General features: G+C 49.4%; 9 protein-coding genes across 9 annotated transcripts; 4 read left to right on the forward strand and 5 right to left on the reverse strand.

Moving 5' to 3' along the window:
* Positions 1-1021: 1021 nt before the first annotated feature.
* Positions 1022-4912, reverse strand: N7519_002076 (serine/threonine-protein kinase; the record flags this gene model as incomplete). The annotated part of the gene is made up of 4 exons (XM_057288854.1): positions 1022-1290; positions 1351-4316; positions 4378-4522; positions 4888-4912. 4 exons carry the CDS (start codon positions 4910-4912, stop codon positions 1022-1024), a joined length of 3405 nt encoding a protein of 1134 aa, XP_057150056.1.
* A 1105-nt stretch (positions 4913-6017) lies between these two features.
* N7519_002077 (GTPase-activating protein GYP6) lies at positions 6018-8484 on the reverse strand (the record flags this gene model as incomplete). The annotated part of the gene is made up of 6 exons (XM_057288855.1): positions 6018-7240; positions 7299-7441; positions 7496-8013; positions 8079-8237; positions 8305-8410; positions 8462-8484. 6 exons carry the CDS (start codon positions 8482-8484, stop codon positions 6018-6020), a joined length of 2172 nt encoding a protein of 723 aa, XP_057150057.1.
* Positions 8485-8773: 289 nt separating this feature from the next.
* N7519_002078 (uncharacterized protein) lies at positions 8774-10285 on the forward strand (the record flags this gene model as incomplete). The annotated part of the gene is made up of 1 exon (XM_057288856.1): positions 8774-10285. One exon carries the CDS (start codon positions 8774-8776, stop codon positions 10283-10285), a length of 1512 nt encoding a protein of 503 aa, XP_057150058.1.
* Positions 10286-10951: 666 nt separating this feature from the next.
* N7519_002079 (fungal specific transcription factor domain-containing protein) lies at positions 10952-13168 on the forward strand (the record flags this gene model as incomplete). The annotated part of the gene is made up of 6 exons (XM_057288857.1): positions 10952-11042; positions 11093-11248; positions 12110-12154; positions 12283-12380; positions 12438-12621; positions 12675-13168. The coding sequence occupies 6 exons, from the start codon at positions 10952-10954 to the stop codon at positions 13166-13168; spliced, it is 1068 nt and encodes a 355-aa protein (XP_057150059.1).
* A 183-nt stretch (positions 13169-13351) lies between these two features.
* Positions 13352-14726, reverse strand: N7519_002080 (NAD(P)/FAD-dependent oxidoreductase; the record flags this gene model as incomplete). Its single annotated transcript, XM_057288858.1, has 2 exons — positions 13352-14443; positions 14517-14726. The coding sequence occupies 2 exons, from the start codon at positions 14724-14726 to the stop codon at positions 13352-13354; spliced, it is 1302 nt and encodes a 433-aa protein (XP_057150060.1).
* Positions 14727-15402: 676 nt separating this feature from the next.
* Positions 15403-17303, reverse strand: N7519_002081 (uncharacterized protein; the record flags this gene model as incomplete). The annotated part of the gene is made up of 4 exons (XM_057288859.1): positions 15403-15575; positions 15634-16583; positions 16640-17112; positions 17163-17303. The coding sequence occupies 4 exons, from the start codon at positions 17301-17303 to the stop codon at positions 15403-15405; spliced, it is 1737 nt and encodes a 578-aa protein (XP_057150061.1).
* A 314-nt stretch (positions 17304-17617) lies between these two features.
* On the forward strand, positions 17618-18514 carry N7519_002082 (uncharacterized protein; the record flags this gene model as incomplete). The annotated part of the gene is made up of 2 exons (XM_057288860.1): positions 17618-17742; positions 17791-18514. The coding sequence occupies 2 exons, from the start codon at positions 17618-17620 to the stop codon at positions 18512-18514; spliced, it is 849 nt and encodes a 282-aa protein (XP_057150062.1).
* Positions 18515-18775: 261 nt separating this feature from the next.
* On the reverse strand, positions 18776-19072 carry N7519_002083 (uncharacterized protein; the record flags this gene model as incomplete). Its single annotated transcript, XM_057288861.1, has 1 exon — positions 18776-19072. The coding sequence occupies one exon, from the start codon at positions 19070-19072 to the stop codon at positions 18776-18778; it is 297 nt and encodes a 98-aa protein (XP_057150063.1).
* Positions 19073-19363: 291 nt separating this feature from the next.
* N7519_002084 (uncharacterized protein) lies at positions 19364-20074 on the forward strand (the record flags this gene model as incomplete). Its single annotated transcript, XM_057288862.1, has 2 exons — positions 19364-19385; positions 19845-20074. 2 exons carry the CDS (start codon positions 19364-19366, stop codon positions 20072-20074), a joined length of 252 nt encoding a protein of 83 aa, XP_057150064.1.
* Positions 20075-20148: the final 74 nt, after the last annotated feature.

A 20148-nucleotide genomic window follows, 5' to 3' on the forward strand; every position in this document is an offset into this window, starting at 1 on the left:
AGACGTTGTACTACGCAAGTACTCCAGGGCTACGTTATCTGCTTATCGCTCCCCACCTATTCGTACTAGGCACCGGTATATACATGCGTCTACTAGTAAATGCCGTTTTCTTAGTATTTCCAAGGTTTCTCTCCGCTTCTTGGGTAACGCTGGAGTATATTGTACAATATACTCTGGTTTCCATGTACGAGACAATGTCCTAGCACAGACCGTCTGATGTGAGACCACCTGGGCAAAGCCCTCGGCTGACGAAAACAGAAGAACAAACACGCCCAGAACCCACTCAAGGCACCGATCCAGGGACACCCCCGAGGCGAGTTCCTGAGAGGCAAGTCAGATTCATTTTCGCCTCTTTTGGACTGCCCAGGTGCCCAGTTGTTTTCGCTGGTGGGGCATGTGCGGGGGGGAATACACTAACCCGTGGTACGATGGCAAATAAACCATGGAATGGAACATGCCACATCCAACCATGGATGTCTTTTTATGGTTAATTTTAATTTTTATCCTTTTTGTTTCTCTGGTGGGTTTCTGTGAGACAACAGAACCCCCAATTACATTGAAGAGGTCCAACTTCTTAACATTGGCATATAAAGTGGAGATTCGCCCCATAGTGATGCGGACTAAGCCACACTAGACTGGGTTTTGCCAAGGACTACACCACTGGAACGTACGCTAAATGTTCCCCCGCAATCCAATCAAAGCCGTACTCCGTTGTATGTAAGTCTGCCCTCTTGGGTCTCTAGGTCACATAAAGAGATATGCAAAGGTATCGCAAAAAGCTTAATAAACCCCAGATAAAAAAATAGACAAATCATGCGTTGATGTTCATCATCACCCATCAACGAGAAGAATAGACACTTGCTCCACACCCGAAATGATACCCAGTTGCCCGAAAATTTTTGCATCCATCATCAAAACGTAATCAACTTTGTGGGGTATCGCGTTATTTTTGTTATTTTTGGTTAATTTTCTTTCAGTAGGTAAAAGGGGAGGGTGAAGGAAGAGTTGTACGAGAAAGGTTTCAAGCCCCCACCATCCAGGGGTGTTCAAGCACTTCAGTAATTGTGAGTCGGTTGTCAACGTCGCGATCGAGCATTGTACGAATGAGGTCAATGCAATCTTCCGAGAAAGGAAGGAAGGGGATTCGGAGGGGGTGGTCGAGGATCTCATCGACGTTGTAGAAGGGGTTCTCTTTGTAGACAATTGTGTAAAGGAGGATTCCCAGGGCCCAGATGTCCTGTTCCTTGCCTCGATACGACCTGCCCTGTAAAACTTCGGGCGCAGCATAATCTAACACATCTAGTCAGCACCTTGAACCCCCTATCGGTCAAAGAGAGAAAGGAAACTTACCAATCGTTCCCACAAAGACATCAAACGGGCCGTTTTTGATGTAGGCCGCACTCCCAAAGTCGATCAGCTTGATCCGTCCCTCTCCATCAAGAACCACATTCTCATCCTTGATGTCACGATGTACCACCAGTGCTTTGGTGTGTAAATGATTAACGGCGCTCGCAACCTGTTTGAAGATGTTTCGACACTCCGACTCGTCCATGTTGGCCTTGAGCTCAATATAATCGAACAGGTCCATTCCCGGAAGCCCATGGGGAGTCATTTCGATGTAATAGTTGATATCATCTTCGAAGAAGCCTTCCATCTCCACAATGTTAGGGTGCTTGAGCCCATCCCGCCGTAGGAAGTCTAGAACATGGATCTCCAGTGGCACAGTACCGAGTCGCCGATCACGAGTCCACGTATCCACCAGGATCCGCTTCTTGGTGACAAATTTCAATACCATCTTCTTGTTGGGCTGCTTCTTTAAACGTGCCAATTTGACTTGGCCGTAGGCTCCTTGTCCCATCTCCTCGAGAATCACGTAGTCATTGATCGTTCGTTTGGCCGGAGGGTCATTTTTCGCATTGGCAGCCGAAACCGGAGGAACAGGCTGCGCGGGACGGGCGGTAAGAGGCTCAGAGGCCGCCTCACTGAGTCGCTGACTGAGTGTTGATGTCGGGGTCTGGATCTCCACAGAAGCCTTGCTACTTTCCGCGGTCTGGATACCAGCGCTGACGTCTGATGGGCGATCGGAATCCGGATCATGCGTGGGCGAGGTAGGCTTAGAACTTGGTACAGATGATGGCGAGAGACCAGCAGCGGGCCCAGCAGCGTGGAGCTGTCTTGAGTACGTTATCCATAAAGCATAGACCAGCTCCGTGACTGCAACGGTATCATCACTGTCATCGGAATCGCTGCTGCGATCGCTGCTTTTCTCTGCCTTATCCTTTGAGAACAAGGTGCCGCTCTTAACCACGCGCAGTTGAATGTCCACAACAATGGTCGAGCCGTCCCGATGTTTCGCAAGCAAGCCACTTGGCTCCGTAAACACAGATGCGGCATTTGCCTTTCCATCGCGGAGGATAGAAAGTGTCCGTGCTCGTCGGAAGCTGTGTTCGGGTATGACAATACCATCGACCAGTGGCACATTGTCCTCCTCGGTCAAAACGTCTAGAATCTCATCGAAATCAGGTACAAGTTGGGTGATGTGAAGTCCCTCCGGTCTTTCTTGACCGAATAGGACCGAAGAAAACACAGAGTTGGAGCTGATCACGTTCAATGATGAGGATGAGAGCACCATCATGCCTGCGACATGAGGAAAGCTGGAGACCTGCAGAGTGCGATGACCTTCTCCTTTGCCGACAGCAACAGGAATACAGACGCCAGCCGTGGTGCGGGCGGCGAAGTGCTTCAGCTCCACGATTTTATCCAGTCCCTTCTCTAGGGAAGTCTCGAGAGAATCCGATGGCAAACAGGGTAAAAGGTCGGTGATCGACTGGCCTTTTTGGACGACAGATGGGCCCCAGATCTTTTCGACTGCACCTTTGGAACTCACGACGTTCCATGAATCGTCGCACTGTATGGTGGCAACATTCTCTGTGATCTCTTCCAGGACCCAGATCAGGCCACCACGCTTTTCCATAACCCAGACGCTAGCGGATCCTCGTGACCCGTTGCGCTTCTGAATTGGGACCACATCACCGCACAGCAAGACTCCGCGTGACTTATTGGCCGGATGGTTGTTGTTTCGGGTGTTTCTCGTGCTGGAGCCATATCCATCATCAGTCTGCGCTCTCCGAGACTTTTCTCGTGACGATGGTTTGCTGAGAAGCTGTGCTGTAACTCCATTGCCAAGACCTCGGAACTTGGGATTGACAGCGGAGATGTTAGCTCTTTCAGGCTGGAGTGGCATGCGGGCAGCGGCATCAGTGCTGGGATCTCGAAGTTTAGCCTTGAGCCATTCCCGGTGTTCCTTCTGTACAACCTCCAGGATGCTGAGACGGCGAACTTCGGATTGAAGGACCCCAAAGATGAGACATGACAGATCATTGGCGGCCAGAATGGTCCATGGTTCCTTGGCTTCGGTCCTGAACACGGCCTGGGAAGCCGGGGTCCATTTGTTGCTATGGGCGTGAGGGGCGGGGATCTGGAATCCCAATCCAGCTGTTGAGGAGTTAAGTGAGGCGAAAGGATCCGCGGAAGAGGTGTAAGGTTGTGCTAGAGTTTCCATCAGCTTGCTCCTGACAGAGACAGAGCATAGGTCCGTGTATGTACGTTTTAAGCTTACGCGCCTGGACGTAGGTGCAGAGACCAGGTCCCGCCTTTGGTTGGAGATACTATCGCTGGGCACCGGGCTCAACAATTGGGAGCCGTCAGAGGGATGTGACCCCGAGGGAATGGAATCCTGGACGCCACCTCGGGTGCTGGCCGGAGAGGAATCGGCATCCGAGAAGGCCTTCTCAAAGATATTGTCGCCATTAATCTCTGCGGGTCCTGTGATGGGTCCCCGGCCTTGGATTTGGTTTTCCTGGGTTTCAAGCATATTTGCTCGGGCCAAAAGCTCCATCACACCTTGCATCTCCGTATCCCCACTGGCGTTTGCTTGTGCGTTGGCGATCGCGGCATTGCTTGCGGCCCATCCCATCCGGTCGCGCATGAAATCAATAGACCTCTTGAGAATGTTTTGGCGGCTGTGGAGAAATTCCTCGGATTGTTGGGCAAAGGAGAAGGAGTGTAGCGATTCCAGGGGAAACCGGTGCAGGTCTTCTAGATCTGTGAAACTTCGGTTCGACAAGTGACCGGTGTGCGCTCGAGATGATGAGCGAGAGCGGGGAGAGGGAACGGGACGCTGGCTAGGTATGGGACCTAGCGATAGCGAGGAGGTAGACATGTTTGGAAGGGTCAGTACTCGCGAAGGTTGGTTGTGGCGTATACGATCCAGCCCAGATGGACCGATTCCATGGTCATTCTCGAATAACGGAGACCTGTTGAGAGACGGAAAGTGTCAACGTTGTATTAAGAAGTCGAAAGGATATCGTTGCTGACCTGGAAAGAGGGTCATATCCTGAAGAGACACTCCCCGCGGAGCTCCTGAGGCGATCTGTCTGTAAAGAAAGGTGGTGCAGTCCGGACTCGGATTCGGGCGACTCAGAGAGGGGTCCTAACGGCGACGAAAGAGGACTCGGCTCGCCTAAGTCTTGATCAGCGAGATTCACCTAGCTTATTATCAACCCAATCGGCGCGTCTCAAGGTTTCCATTTCACAGGCCTTCCGAGGAAATGTGATGCTTCCAAATGATCAAACAGTTGATCTCCGCGGTCAGATGCATACCCGGGCATGTGCTGGCGGGTGGCTGTGATCGCCTGGGAGAAAATTGATTCGCGCCCTGGTTGCTCCCCGAGCCCTTCTTTTCGGAGTGCTCGATGAGTTGTAAGCTCAATCCGAGTGAGATGACCTGATTCTTTACTTCTCACCTCCACTAGTTCCCCAAGGCCCATGAAATGTGAAACAAAGACTAAATGATCAACATAAAAAAAGCATGTGCGCATGACTGACCATCATGGTTGTAAGCCGACCCCATCCCCGAGGTCTCTCTTCTCTCTCTTTTATCTCTCTTTTGTCTCTCTCTTTTTTTCTTTGGTTTTTTGGATGTTATCCTCGGGTTCGAATTCAGATGATCAGATGGGAAACAAAGAAAAAGTACGAGGCTCAATCGAAGCGAGCACTCGTGAATGTATGGAGGGTACGCGACATGTATGGGGCCGGTCATTCGCAACTGTAACGGGGGTTGGGCGGGCAGCTGCCTCGTAGGGTCTCAGGCGGCATATGTGGCGTCGCGGCTGGGCAAGAAGTGAAGGACAAGATGAATGCAAAATGCTTTCAAGGGGGAAAAAAAGGAAAAAGAACAGCGGGGAAGAGAGAGTGGGGAGAGGAAAATGCCAAATGCGAGGAAAAGGGAACTGGGTCTCCCTCTGATGTAATAGCTCAGTTGTGCCCGTATTTTATATGGTTTTGGATATTTCCAATCTTTATATATCGAACAGCCATTTCTCCTTCAAAAAAGAAGAGTACTAAAAATAAAATAGAATAAACATTTTCCCTTGAACAGATGATTTGCCTTGGTTAGATCGGCTGATCGACATGTTTCTATCCCATGTGGCGGAGAATTTTACCACTGAGGACTCGTCCACGGATAGAATCAGCCATGGAGATCTATACCTATACACCTGGGCATATATGTAGAGATAAAATTCATATATATCTCAAAATATCTCAAATAGAACCAAGTACCAAGCTACCACTCTAATACTTGAAGATAATTACCCCGCTCCGCCAATGCAGTATGTCACGGCCAAGTTATTTTCCCATCGGAGAGACTCGAGATGATGCAAAGTGGCTTTGTCGATAGATCCGAGCGCGTTGAAATGTGGAACTTTGACCCCCTGGGTTATTTACTTTCTTGGAAAAAGTTAAGATTGGTTCACGGCGTAAATCGAGACAGAAAATGATATAGAAAATTAGATTCTGCCAAATAGGCGCCTCCCCTTGTAACAGTGTCTGTACCCGGTTTCTGTACAGGTAATATAATAATGCAGCCTAGCAGAAGATAAGAAGTGGGACTAGCTTCGACCCAGAGTATATGTATCTCCAGTGCATACGCAAGCAGTGACATTGACCGGGAGATCTCATAGTGGGCCGGTTCCTGACAGAGGGTCCCGAGACCCCCGAAGGCTGTACAGAGCCAGTTCACTATGCTCAGAATCGGGCCCTGGATTGTCATCTCCGCTCAGACCGAATAAGGCATTGGGTTTGGGCTTCCCCCGGGTTTGGTCAAGATGTCGAGTCTGCTCCGGCGGCGGCGACGTCGAGCTAACAAAGCCCGACAGGTTCCGACCACCGCCAAGCATCCATGAGAATCCCGAATCCGTCATAGAAGGTCGCACAGTTGGTCGCGAGCGTATTGCCCGTGCATTCTCCTTCCTGTCACTGTTCGTCCGACTTGCCGTGTCCAGGGTAGAATTGGTTCCACTCTCGGCTTTCGGCCCGGTCGTATCCGCTTTGACGGGATTTATTGTTCGGGATTGACCCTCGTTCGCCACAATCTTGTCTTCTTCCTTGCCCATCGTTGAGGCAACTGTCTCTTGTAACTCGTCCAGTTGGTTCAATTCACCGTCTACACGGGGATCAAGGGGAGGATCTACTGGTATGGAAGAGTCTCCGAGGCAGACCTGGACACTCTCGGCTTTGACCAGAGCCTGCTTCACTGCGCTGTTCGTATCAGAACCGAGGTCCTTGATATTCGCCAGCTGCGAACCAAGATCATCCAGTGCCTCCCGTAACATCGTCGCCAAAGCCTGGTTCCTTTTCTCGAGTACATTGATCCTCGTTTCCAGCCTGGCCGACGCCACTGTAGACGCCATGGGCGCTTTGGATTGTATGTCCGAGGCTGATGCCACGGAAACAGGCCTCGAAGAGCCAGGACGCATATTTGGATCAAAATTCATGGTCTGCATATTTTTCCTGGCTTCTGTCACAGCGCCTCGAACGGCTTTGGCTACGCCCCAGGTTTCTGTTCGGCGTTGGATTCCTTGGGAGACATCTTGGAAAAGAGTTTCGAGACTGTTGGGGCTGTTTCGGGCTGGTAACCCAGTAGGGGAGTTACTTCCACTGCGTTTCTTGAAGTCTTCCCAAAGGAAGGCCTTTCTCGTAGGCCGTGTACTAGGCTGCTGGCGAAATTTGGCATCGGGCGGTCTACCTGAATATTTTGATATGATGAAACTGCCTCGATCGGCGGTAGGATTCTGTTCCAAATAGAGTGCATCATGCACAAAACTCTGGGGTGTGTGTGGTTGGGGCGAAGGGTAGCGAAGTAATAATGTTAAGGCGGTTGTATAGTCGGCCGTGAGCACTAAATGATGCATGTCAGCGAAACCAGATACAATGGAAAATCAAGCAGGTCGACCAACATTGCCAACGAATTCTAAGCAGCATTGCAATGCACGTGAAATCAACAAGATCAGACCGTAGTCCATGAGCAAATAGTAGATCCCACATCGTGAGGACATCATCAAATGGAACTTCTCGCCCAAACAGAAGGCGCATCCAGCGACTTTTCAGTGAGTTAGTATAGAAGAAGAGAGATGGGTGTCTGGAGGCAGCTCACGTCAGGAAAATTTGCGGTAATACGTCCACAGCTTCCAGGTGCTCAGCGAGTTCATGATCGATAATTGTCAAGGCTTCCTTATGGAGGTAATGACACCGATCAACAATCGGAATGACATCCATCTGGCCATTTGCCGACCGTGTCTCGCCGTGCTCATAGTATATACGGGCCGTCTGCATGACAGATAGAAACAGCGTAAATGCATCATGTTCCACAAATTCTGCATCAAGAAGTTTTCGCATCAAACCCTCGCTTTTGTCCTTGTTCGCATCAAGACCTCCAGGGTTTGGCTTCATCGAGTCTCGATCTACTGCCCACAGTATAGGCGCAAGTAATTCGTGCATTCCTTGTCTATAGCCGACGTCCGGATTGAGCTTCGAGTAGACGAACAAGATATCAGTCAACTTGGATTTCGTGTCGGGCTCTTGGAAAAAGAAGTTCTCTTGCAAGCATCGATCGACATCTTGTAGGATCTCGCCACGCAGCGTCTCATCGTGTCGGAGTGTTTGCCAAGGTGACTGATTGTTCCAAGAATTAGTTAGATAGGGATCAAGTTGGGCGAAGCACAGCGTGTTTCACATACCTGCTCATCATCCGCTAGCGGATCAACAGTCGACTCTAGATCGTCCGGATGTTCGATGTATTTCAAGAAATGATCTCGTAGCGCACGATAAGCATCCCGGGATTCGTCGAGCTTAGGGGCCCATTCAGATTTGTCCAACCCGTCGAAGAGCAGAAATGCCTGCTTAAAGAATGAGCATGTATATCTCCATCTCGCGTTGTCAAGCCCACAGAACCTTCCAACAAACCGATCTCAGTCCGTCATTGCACAGGTTTCCTCCTTGCTCGGATTGCAACGCCGCTCGGAGGTCGGAAGGTGTGTCATTGTCGGAGAACAGGATGTCCCATCTCTTTCTGCAAGAATTAGTACAAGTGGGAGATGCTCAGACAATTCAGGGGAAATACCTGGTCTCCTCAATGGTCCTCATTGCTGGGGATGACGAGGAGAACCTTAGAAGATGAGGGGATGCGGGCGATAGTAGACCGCCCGTGCCTTATCTCGCGCTACTGGCCCTACTCGGCCATTGTGACATTCCACCGCGATATACTCCGGTTAAGTTCGGATTAGGGACTTTGCATATCAAAAGCGATAAAGATTGCGCCTGACATCAGTATATTCCATTTTGTGTCGCCACCCTTGCAGAAACCCGCTGCACTGTTGCATCGCTGCACTTTATGTCACCTTTCACAGCTTCATGACACCCGTGGGCATTCAAAATGTCCGCAGATCTACTAGCAGAGTTCGGCCAGGCGCCTGCATCAGACAAGAAGTCCGGACAACAACCATCACAATACCAGAAAAACTCATTCTTCGGTGTCGACGACGACATCGATTTCTTCGGGCCATCGGGAAGTGCTCAGCACAACAAACCTCCCCATCCGGACCCGGGAGCAGCCGGTCAATTTGCAACTCCAGCAGCTTCGTGGCAGGGCCCTAGTCATCAAGGATTTGACCTTCCCTTGAATCCACATAGCGATGTATTATTCGATGCAGCATTTGATACACCAGCAAGTGATGACGACTGGGGTGATTTTGAGGGCCCTGATTCAAATACCCAGCATGAACAATCAACAGCTCTTCAGCATTCAACGACAGCTACGTCTCAAAAAGCAGAGTCTCGGCAAGATGATCCACAGGGGTTTAAAACAATTGACTTGCTAGATTCACTCTCAATGCAAGACCCCGTACCAGTTGTGAAACATCCGTCGAAAATTGCCAAAAAGGACCAGCAGCTCGAACCTACTAATAACCGAGCTGAGCCGACATGGAAAGATGATTCATTTGATGACTGGGGCGATTTTGCCGATGCACCTGCTAGCCAACCTCTCCCCAAAGTCTCTGAGAAGAAAACAAAACCACCTACAAAACCACCCGTCAAGTCCAATAGGCCGCCTGCATCAACCTGGGATGACGATGCCTTCGAGGACTGGGGTGATTTTTCAGATGGCCCCAGTGTGAAGCCCAGTGTGAAGCCCAGTGCGAGGCCTGTGCCCAAATCTAAGCCTACCTCACCACCCACAGCCCATAACCCAGCTCCTAGTAGCTTTGCTTCTGGGAACCCAGCCCCCGCAGCCACCGTCCGTCCAACAAATATCCCGCCGCCATCAGTACTTCTCGAGCTATTCTTAGATGTGTTTGAGAATCTTCAGAAGGAGGCTGCACTCGCAAAATCCCAGCTGCGATCTTCGGCTCCACCGTCGTCCTCATCCTCAAAGGCCGTTTCAACGACAGCCTTAAATATTCACAATGTACTTCAATCGGCCGCCCGCGTAATCGCAGGGCGAAGTCTCCGGTGGAAACGTGATACAATCCTTAGTCAGAGCATGCGAATCGGGCCTGCCCGTTCCGGCAAAGCCGGTGGTATGAAACTAAACAGCGTGAACAAGCAAGAGAACATCAAAGAAGAACAAGATGCTGTCGATGTGATTACTACTTGGCGTGAACGGGCGGCGATTTTCAATGCGGTTCTACAAGCCGCAGGCCTGCGGCCAATCCCTACGGTACCTGATGCTAGTGCGCTCAAGGTTATCACGGCACGGGCGGACCAGGGCGCACTGAAGGCCTCGCATCCATGTGCACTCTGTTCGCTTAAGAGAGATGAGCGGGTGTTACGGGTGGACGAGCAAAATGTTCAAGATAGCTTCGGAGAGTGGTGGACTGAGCATTGGGGCCACACAGCATGCAGGCAATTTTGGGAGAGGAATCGAAATCTGCTTGGGCAGCGTTGAAAGATATGTAGTCATGTACATAGGAAATGAAAATGAAAGTCCGTGTATGCCCATAGGTGAATGGGGAGAAAGATAACGGGAAATGTCAAATGACCAAAATTTAAATCATCGATCGGGAGGGAACCCGACATGTCTATCTCTCTCCTCCTCCCCTCTAGAACAGATAAGATCTTATCCACAGGTGAGCATCTCTGCAAAACTGTCTGATTCGTTCTTCTGATAACCAGAGAACCCACCTGGGCAGTCATTGCCCTCACGGGCATCACGGACAGGGAACTTCCCCCGCATTTCGGCCTGATTCCTGACATATCTCAACATTGAACACAAATGGCGGGCAATGGAAGAGTCACAAAACGATCGTCAAATGCGTGAGTAACATTTAAAATTAATGGAAATGCATGCTAACAATTTAGTTGTGTGCGATGCCGGAGACAAAAGATCAAATGTTCCGGGTCGCAGCCATGCGATGGATGCAGCAAGCGAAAGGTTAGTCACAATGCTACATGTATCCTGAGGCCTTTCTTTGATATCATCGGCTTATCCGGGATTGTCTGAAAAGCTTTCTTGCGTATTCGATGACCGTGATCAGAAGATCCTGGTAACAAAAGGGTACGTCAAATAAGGTCTGGAGAAGAATCGATAGCTCACATTTATCGCAGCTACATTATGGAATTGCAGCAGAAGATTGCGCGTATAGAGCAGAAAGAGAAGGGCCAAGCAAGCCCTTTCAGCTCGAATTTCGATACTCAAACCATTGGTGCGTCTTCATTTATACAGATGGTTGATTCATCTACTAACCTACTACAGATCCCAAAGATCGTGAACGTGTACCTACCCTGGAGAGGACTAGTACACCGGATGATCATAATGAACCCCGGGAGCTGGAGGATCTAGACTCTGAGCTAGCCAACCCATTATCGTCTGGTCCTCCTGCTTTTATGTCTGCAGCAAATGGCCGCACCTGTATGTTATGCCGGTTTCCTGGAATGCGCTACTCTAACATCGACAGTCTATCTTGGAACATCATCCAACTGGTCATTCACTCGGCGAGTTCTCAGCTTGGCACATCAGCACCTTTATCAGGATGTACTACCCACAGAAAGTTTGATATTTGATGAAACGACCTATGAACTCGGATGGGACGGGCTACGAACAACTCCGAGCCTAGATTTTCCAGTTGTCCCGACTCGGGACCACACTATGTATCTGATCAATGCCGTGAAATTTCGGTGCGGGCAATTGTATCATCTCTTCGAAGAGGATGTGTTTATGAGCTCTTTGCAGCAGTTTTACTCGGGAGATGGGCAATCCATGACAAATAGCTTGTGGTACATCCATTTTCTCCTTATCCTGGCTTTTGGGAAAGGATTTGTCCAGCCCAAGGCTCAAGGTAGAAAGCCACCAGGGGTGTCCTATTTCGTCAAAGCTTTGCAGCTTCTACCTGACCCGACTGCTCTGTACCGAGATCCTATGCTGGGGACGGAAATCTTATGTTGCATCGCCTTATACTACCAGTGTGTTGACTTTCGAACATCGGCACACAACTATGTGAGATTTCCAAATTCTCATTTGAAAAGCCTGACTGACCAATACTCTAGATTGGCCAAGCAATGCGGATAGCTATGGCACAAGGAATGCACACTAGTATGCCAGTCGAAGCTTTAGGAGATGACATGGTCCAGAGATCGGGCAAAATCTGGTGGACAATTTACATTCTGGACCGAGAAATGACATCGTTAATGGGTCTGCCCCAGTCTATCAATGACCGATATGTGCAAACCCAACTCCCCACCTTTGCAGACCCATCAGAGACAATGTCATTAGGCATGCACATCAAGTTGTCACAGATCATTGCCGAGGTGAACAGCAGTAAGATTCCCTAAGCCTGCATTGTTGATGATCATCCCTAAAGTAATGAACAGCGATATATGTTATCAATGGGCGCATCAACCGGACTTTTCTGCTCAGCACTAAAACAGCATTGGCAAACATTGCAGGGCTTGCAGATGAACTTCGCGAGTCATTTCCGCTATACTTGGACCCGGGCAGCGGAGTTTCTCGAATATCAGCATACTTACATCTTCAATATCACCAGGTACGTGTATTCTTCGCGGGAAGAGCGGCATCCGCTGACAACTCACACTATATTCAGTGTATCATCCTGGCCACCCGACCTCTCCTATTCTGCTTCCTCAAAATCCGCTTTGAGTCCCCAGAAAGCTGTCTAGAATCCCTCAACGCATCCCGAAATGTCCGAAACCTGATGCAAATGTGTCTTGAATCTGCCCAGAACATCATCAGTATTCTCTCCAGTTTACAGAGCCAAGGCCTCTTAGGTAAACAACATTTTTCTACAAATATTCCCTCCCAACTAACATCCAATTACTAGAAACCTTTCTCCCCTTTGATCTGGAATCAGTCTTCGTATCCACAATCATCCTCCTGATGGGCCCAGCAATCGACCCACGGGTGCTAGAAAGCCACCCCAACTGGCTGGAGAAAGCCTATGCCATCTTCGACGAAATGATCAGAGATGGAAATCAAGTTGCTAGATTCCGGCGATCCGAGCTCCAACAGCTACACGAGACATTATTAGGATGTATCTCTGGTGATCAGCCTCGACAGTTAGCGGTACCTGATTTCTTCCAGCAGGCTGATGTTCTTCCTAACCCTGCTTCCCCTTCTGTAACACCAATCCCTGGGGCTATGCCTCAATCTATTCGATATGATGATGCGCTTCTGAGACCGGATACGGATTTGGATGTGGAGTGTGACTTTAGTACGATGCTGACTTCGGCTGAGATTATGGCTGTTGCGGACTCGATTGAGAGTTATGATACTGAGTGGGTGTCTAATGCGATGGTAGAACATAGTATATGGTAGATTGCATGTCTGATGAATTGACGAATTGCAAATTGATATCCACTGATATTTTCGAACAGTATCCGTTCTAAGATAAATCTACCTAGGTAAGCTGGTCTATTACTTAAATGGTTAATGATATGTTTGTCTTCAACTGGAAAATGCCGTAAATCAATGCATGTACTCTTCTAACATTCCAATAATCTAAAGCTTAGACAAGACAGGTCGAATCTCAGAGAGCTCCTTCGACTCTCCAAGACGCCAGCTCACATCACCACCCCAATTCCCCTTGCCCTCCTTGGGATCGGTATGCTTCCATTTCCACCGTGCTTCACGCTGCTGACCAGCCTGCAGGAAATCCGAAACCCACGACCCAAAGATAGGGAACATCTTGAACCCATGCCCAGAATCCCCAGACAACAAAACAACCGACGACGACGTCCCGGGAACAAAATCAATAATAAAGTCCGAATCATCCGTATCAGCAAACCAGCAAAGCGACTTCTTAACCAGCGGACGATTCGCAAGCGCCGGAAGCGTCTGCGCGAGCAACTTCCTCATCTGCCTCTCGTCATGCTCCGGCACAAACGCACTTTCCTCCAAAGACCCCGGCGCATGAGAAACCCCAGTCACAGGATCCGTATTGACATACCCACCACCCATAGGACAAATCTTCAACAAGTTAGTCTGAGGATCGGGCTCGAAGAGGAATCCCAGATCACGAGCATAGGTGACAGGAATCCCCCGCAGCGCAGAAGTCTCTTCATCCGTAAGATGAACATGCGCAACAGACCACGACTTGGCCACGACCTTCTTCCCGATTTCCGGGACAAGACGACCGACTGCACCGCCCGCTGCGACGATCACCAACGAAGACGGGTGGAACTTCCCGTCTTTCGTTCGGATTCCGGAACTCTTCTTGCCTTGAAGTGTGCTGACGTAGACGATTTCGTCGACTGCGCCGCGTTCACCGAGGTAGAAGCGCACGCCTGCTGCCTGCGCGGCGCGGTATACTCCTGCCAGGGCGTTTCCGGAGTGTGCATACCCGTCGAAGCGGTTCAGGTATCCATTCCATCCGGTTAATGGGCCGTCGAGCTGCCAACAGGCTTGACGGATGTCGTCTTCGCCTTTGAGGGGTACAACGTGTGATTTGAGCTGATCGTTCCCGTTTGCCGAAGCCCGGAATCTATTGAGGGTGTCGATGGCTTTCTGGGGGGGCTTCGCCAGACACGCAGTGGAGGAACCCCGTTTGGTGGAAATGAGGTGCGAAGAGAGGGGTTTTCCATGCGGCGATGGCTTTCTAATTAATTGATAAAACAAACACCGGTCAGTAACTAACTCGGTTACTGTACATCGAAGGTTGACTTACAATTGTCAAATCGGTATAGAATGGATCCTCGTATTCCGCGCGCACGATCTTGTTCAGATCATTAGCGGCCGAATAACGCGGTGGAATATGCTCGTCTCTCTCGAAGACAGAGATATTCGTAAACCCTGAACGAGTCAAATGAAGAGCGCTGGAGAGCCCGAAGGCTCCGCCGCCAACGATGATGATCGGCTCGGACTTGGAGATAGCCATGGCGAAATGCGATGGGAAACTCCCACCAGATGGTCCAATACTTCTATATCTATAGTTACAGCTCCATATACTTCCATGAGTCAACGGCGTCAATGCCGACGCCGCAGGAATAGTGCGGGGGCTGCGGAGAAGTGGACCACCGGGAGGGTTCCCGATGTGCCCAAACAGGCTTTTTGGATGATTTTGATATTTTTGATAAGAGGATGGAGCCACGTAAGAGGTCCTTACACATGATAACTAAAAAATCATATGATACGGTGAGGGGAAGCCGGAGGATTGAATCCTTGGGAGTTATATTTAGGAGTCCATTTATTGGTAAAAGCGCAAAAGGCACTGGTTGCACAACAGTCAAAAAGAAATACTTCTTGGCGATAAGGGATTCCTCTGAGGTATATGAAATGATACATGATACTCTATCCTTTGGCAACCTTGGAATACTACAGATAGTTGTGTAGGCAAAGACTGAACTAATTAACATCCCTGGTGCTACATAGAAAAGTCCTTTGATAAATCAGGCTATAAAGTCCTACATCGTTGAGAACAAAGGCATACGTGGTCGACTACTCTGTATCTTATAATCTTGGAAGTGGAATTGATAGAAATAACATGCTTGAGTTGTGAAAGTACATATTGTGTTAGCCAAAAATCTATAAACTATTCATTTTATATCCCAATTTTAGTCGTTGCTGGGGTAAGTGAATCCCTCTTGATCGAAGAATTCCTCCTTAATCAACCGCGGGCTAACAAAACGACGAAGAGGATCAGAGCTACCAGCCTTGTCGTTGGTTCCGCTAGCACGCGCACCACCGAAAGACTGCTGGCCGATAAGGGCAGCGGTTGTCTTGCAATCTGTAAAAGGTGAACGGTTAGACATGACAGTAATTCATGTAGGCACTGTGGGACTCACTGATATAGAAGTTACCGGCAGAGTACCGGAGCGCATCTTCAGCCTGGCGGATAGCAACGCGGTCCTTGGCAAAGACAGCACCAGTCAAGGCAAAGCCGCCTCCATTCTGATCAACAGACTTCAAAGTAGAAGCCCAGTCGGCATCCTTGTAGATGTGAACAGCAAGCACGGGGCCAAAGATCTCCTCGTTGAAGAGACGGTGGTCTGGTGAATCGGCTTGGTAAACAGTAGGGTGCACGTAGTATCCAACAGATTCATCATAAGTACCGCCCGCAATCAGCTTCAGCGAGGGGTCCTTGTTGCTAGCATCGATGATGGATTTGATCTTCTCGAATGATCCACGGTGGATCACAGGGCCCATGAAAGCCGACAAATCCTTGTCCGGGTTTCCAATGGTAATCTCCTTGATACCAGCCTTCAACTGAGTAAGGAACTCCTCTGCACGAGACTCGGGCAAGTAGAGACGAGAAGTGGCAGAGCACTTCTGACCCTGATACTCGAATGAGCCGCGAATGGTGTGGTTGACTGCACTGGTGATATCGGCCGAGGGGTGAACAAGGTGGAAGTTCTTCCCGCTGGTCTCGGCCACGAAGCGAGGGAACTCGCGGTATTTCTTCGCGGCAACACCCTGGCCAATCTTGCCATATAGAGAACGGAAGACATCGGAAGAGCCAATGAAGTTCAAGCCGGCAAAGTCGCGGTGCGAGAGTACAGTCTCAGTAATGGCTTCGGGGTCACCAGTCACAAATTGGATCACGTTGGGAGGGAGACCGGCCTCCAAAAGGATCTTGTAGAGCAAAGAGCTGGCGTAGACGTTAGATGCGGAAGGCTTCCACAGTACCACGTTGCCCATCAGCGCAGGTCCGCAGATCAGGTTGCCACCGATGGCTGTGAAGTTGAATGGGGAGACAGCATAAACGAAGCCCTCCAGAGGACGGTAGTCGATGCGACTGCGATTACTTAGTAAGTAATCCCATAACGGCTCAAGAGTTGAACGTAGACTAACCTCCACATGCCATCACTGCCACGAGTTGGCTGCTTCTCCAAGATTTCAGCGGCCCAGTTGCAGTTCAGACGGAAGAAATCCGCCAATTCAGCCGCAGCATCAATCTCTCCTTGCCAGATATTCTTTCCTTGTCCAAGCATTGTAGCTGCAATAATCTCGTATCGGTACTTGGTGCATACCAGCTCGGCAGCCTTGAGAAAGATCGAAGCCCGGTCAACAAATGGGGTATCTTGCCAGCTTTGCTTTGCCTCCAGAGCTAGTTCAATGGCTGATCGGACCTGCTCATCGGTGGCAAGGGGGTAGTTTGTGAAGGTAGTGGCATGTTCGGCGGGCAATGGTTGATCCCAAGACTTGGAGCTCGCTTGTAGTTTTCCATCATAGAAGAGCTCACTCCGCACGGGCAGCTGAGAACGGAGCTTTGTCAGTGCTTCTTCAAGTTTGGCACGCTCCGGGGAGCCTTTCTTGTATAGAGGCTAAACTATAGTTAGCATCGAGCTGTGCTCAATAGTTCTGGCACACGCACGTTTGGTTCGTTTCGACCATCGGGGAGGCGGAATGGCATGGTAGCCTTAGCACGAGCTTGAATAGAGAGACCTGCGGGAACGGAGCGCAGGCGAGAGCCAGTAGGCCTTGCCGAGCGAAGTCTCATGAGTGTGGTAGACATGATGAATAGCAGGTTTGAAGTTAATGAATGGCAAAGTAAACTTAAGAAATCAGTTTGAGACGACGAACATATCAATTTAAAAGTCAACGACCCCTCTTAAAAATGTCGGAGGCTTCCCCGTTTACCCCACATAATTATTGCAGTGAGCTTGAGCTCTGAGGTGCAAGTTTAGGCCAAATGCGTAGCTACTCTTCGAGATCTGCAGCATCGGGAGGCCACCCGGTGCTCGTATCAGGCTGGATTAGGCAGTGCAATCCTATATTTCCAAAGTAGATAAGCACGAGACTCCGAACTATGTACTTCAGATTATCATTATGCAACACCAAATTCAGAATGAAGCTCGCTGGAGCAATCCTCAACTAGGACAACTGGCAGGCGATCTCGCCGCGGCAGCAGCTTCGGCTTCACTAGTGACACCCGCGGTAGCAATTATTGATAGGTTCGTCTCGCTTGCAAGCGCGAAGATTCCGCGCTGACAAGAATTTAGAGCGCTTGTCGAGCAAGCTGCCTTCAAGCAACCCATTCTCCGTGGACTTCGTCGGCATGCTCTCGGGGCCCTCCGACAGCCAGGTCTGTTTGTCTTCCAACGACCCTTCGGTATCGTCTGGGCGCTCTATGCGGCAACATATTCCGTCGCAAACGTGACCGATACAATCAGTCGCAAGCTTGAGATAACCGCCGCGGGGACGGTCACATTTGCCACGACTATGTTGGCTAACGTTCCGCTGGCGCTGTGGAAGGACCTCCGATTTGCGCAGGAATACGGCACCGGCAGAGGTCCCGATGCCAAGATATCGAAAGCAACCACACCACTCCCTGTACCCCTCCAGAACAAGTCATTGGCACGCACTGCAGCTGCTATCTTCCTCGTACGAGACGGTGTCACTATCTTTGGATCATTTACGTTGGCCCCGTGGTTGTCGGATGCTATCCCCGACAGCTTGGCGGCTCATCCCCACGCGAAGCCGATCATCACTCAGTTGACCGTGCCCGTCTTGACCCAGCTGATTGCTACCCCGCTGCATTTGTTGGCGTTGGATATGTATACACGGCAATATACTATGCCTTTCTTAGAAAGAGTGAAGCAGTCGCAACAATATCTCCCCTCGTCGACTTTGTTGCGTTGTGTCCGTATCATTCCTGCGTTTGGAATTGGGTGTTTGACGAACATGGAGTTACGATCTGCTTTTCATGCCAAAGCCTCGGGTTGAATGATGAATAAAGCGTTAGATTAGCACGGTAGAAGGAAGCCAGTTTTTCTTATTATCTAACTAATCTAAACGCTCCTAATTACTACGTGATAGACGTATAAACTACCGCTCTCGGAAGGTTTTATCGTACTCGCCCTCGTACTGTCGAATCTTACGATAGATTTTACTATCGGTTGGGCAGAACTTATCCCTCAAGCTATAAGGATGGAATCTCCCCTCTTAAGTGGTACTTTACCATAATCATCAATCTGATACTGTTCATTATGAAGTCTTGACACTCTCTAGAACTCGCGTATTCAACCGACCAGTACTGTCCTGTTGACGGCTTATTATCTTACGACTCGCCTCAATCTTTGTTTCACCAGATGCTCTGAGCCACCACGTATTGTCCCAGGGAACCATGACCTTGTGTCCTGCCCATTCTATCCCAACCCCATCAAGCTGCTCACCACTACGTTCCCTGAATATCCGAATTTTTCCTTTTTCGCTCACAGCATCGATAGCAATGGCCATGATATTATCAGGCGGATCAATCCGAATCCCTATGGATGGAGTCATCTAGGAGATACCACAATTGTCACAATTTGTCTATATATCACAAGCGTTAGCCTACCTTTCTATCCGTGATATGAAGCAAAACTACCTCAGCCTTGCATTCTGCCTTAAGTACTTTATCTGTGGAGCCGTTTGCTTTACACTTCTTCACTATCGCTATGTGTTTCTAAGTTCGAAAGATACGAAAGGTCCACAAGTGAAACACAGCTTGTTTCCGAATTATAATAACCTAAAGCCTAGAGTCTAAAGGTTTTCTAAGTCGTAGGTATAGTGTAGTTAGAGTACTTCTAGGTGATGACTGCGGATGTGCAAGTCAGTGAGATATCGACTGGTTAGAAATCCCAGGTTTAGCCAGAGCACCTATTATAATTTGAAAAGAAAAAAGGCCCGATAGCAGGCATGTCTAGGTCTTAGAGGGCAAGTCTCTTCCGATGAAGGCATACCATGAATCCCCGAATGTTACTAGTCTGCAACATTCTTGCAACTATCGAGTTGACAACAAGGCCTACTAAGTCATCGTCTTTCCAGCCCACCCGCGTTCTCACAATCCGGAATTTCTGAGTTTAGGTATCTTTCGTATGGCGCGCTCATACGAAAGATACCTCCTACCTAGGTAAGTTTCGGAAATTCCGGATTGCGACATATTCTGGATTGGGAGAGCGCGGATAGGCTGCTTTTTTAATTGTTTTCATTTCAAAGTTGAAAGTCGCAAAAACTATTTCCGACATCAGACTACTAGCCGGGCTGGCGCAATGGTAGCGCGCAAGACTTCTAGTTCGTACCCCCGTTCACGGGTGGTACGAAGGGGGTTATCTTGAGGTTGCGGGTGACCCCCGCGTTCGGTTCTTTTTTTTCCCTTTCACACCTTTCCTCTCCGGGTGCCTTAAAGTAGTAACCCCGCTGCATTTGTTGCGTTGTGTCCGTATCATTCCTGAGTTTGGAATTGGTTGTTTGACGAACATGGATTGCGATCTGCTTTTCATGCCAAAGTTTCAGGTTAAATAGATCTCTTGTCTAACTATCTATCCATATCCCGTACAAATGGCTAGGAAAGGATCTATCGACTCAACGAAACTACC

This window comes from Penicillium mononematosum, assembly GCF_028829835.1.
Source record: "Penicillium mononematosum strain IBT 11891 chromosome Unknown utg000002l:1.0-8112719.0:1.0-8118358.0, whole genome shotgun sequence".
In the NCBI taxonomy this organism is placed as follows: Eukaryota; Fungi; Ascomycota; class Eurotiomycetes; order Eurotiales; family Aspergillaceae; genus Penicillium; species Penicillium mononematosum.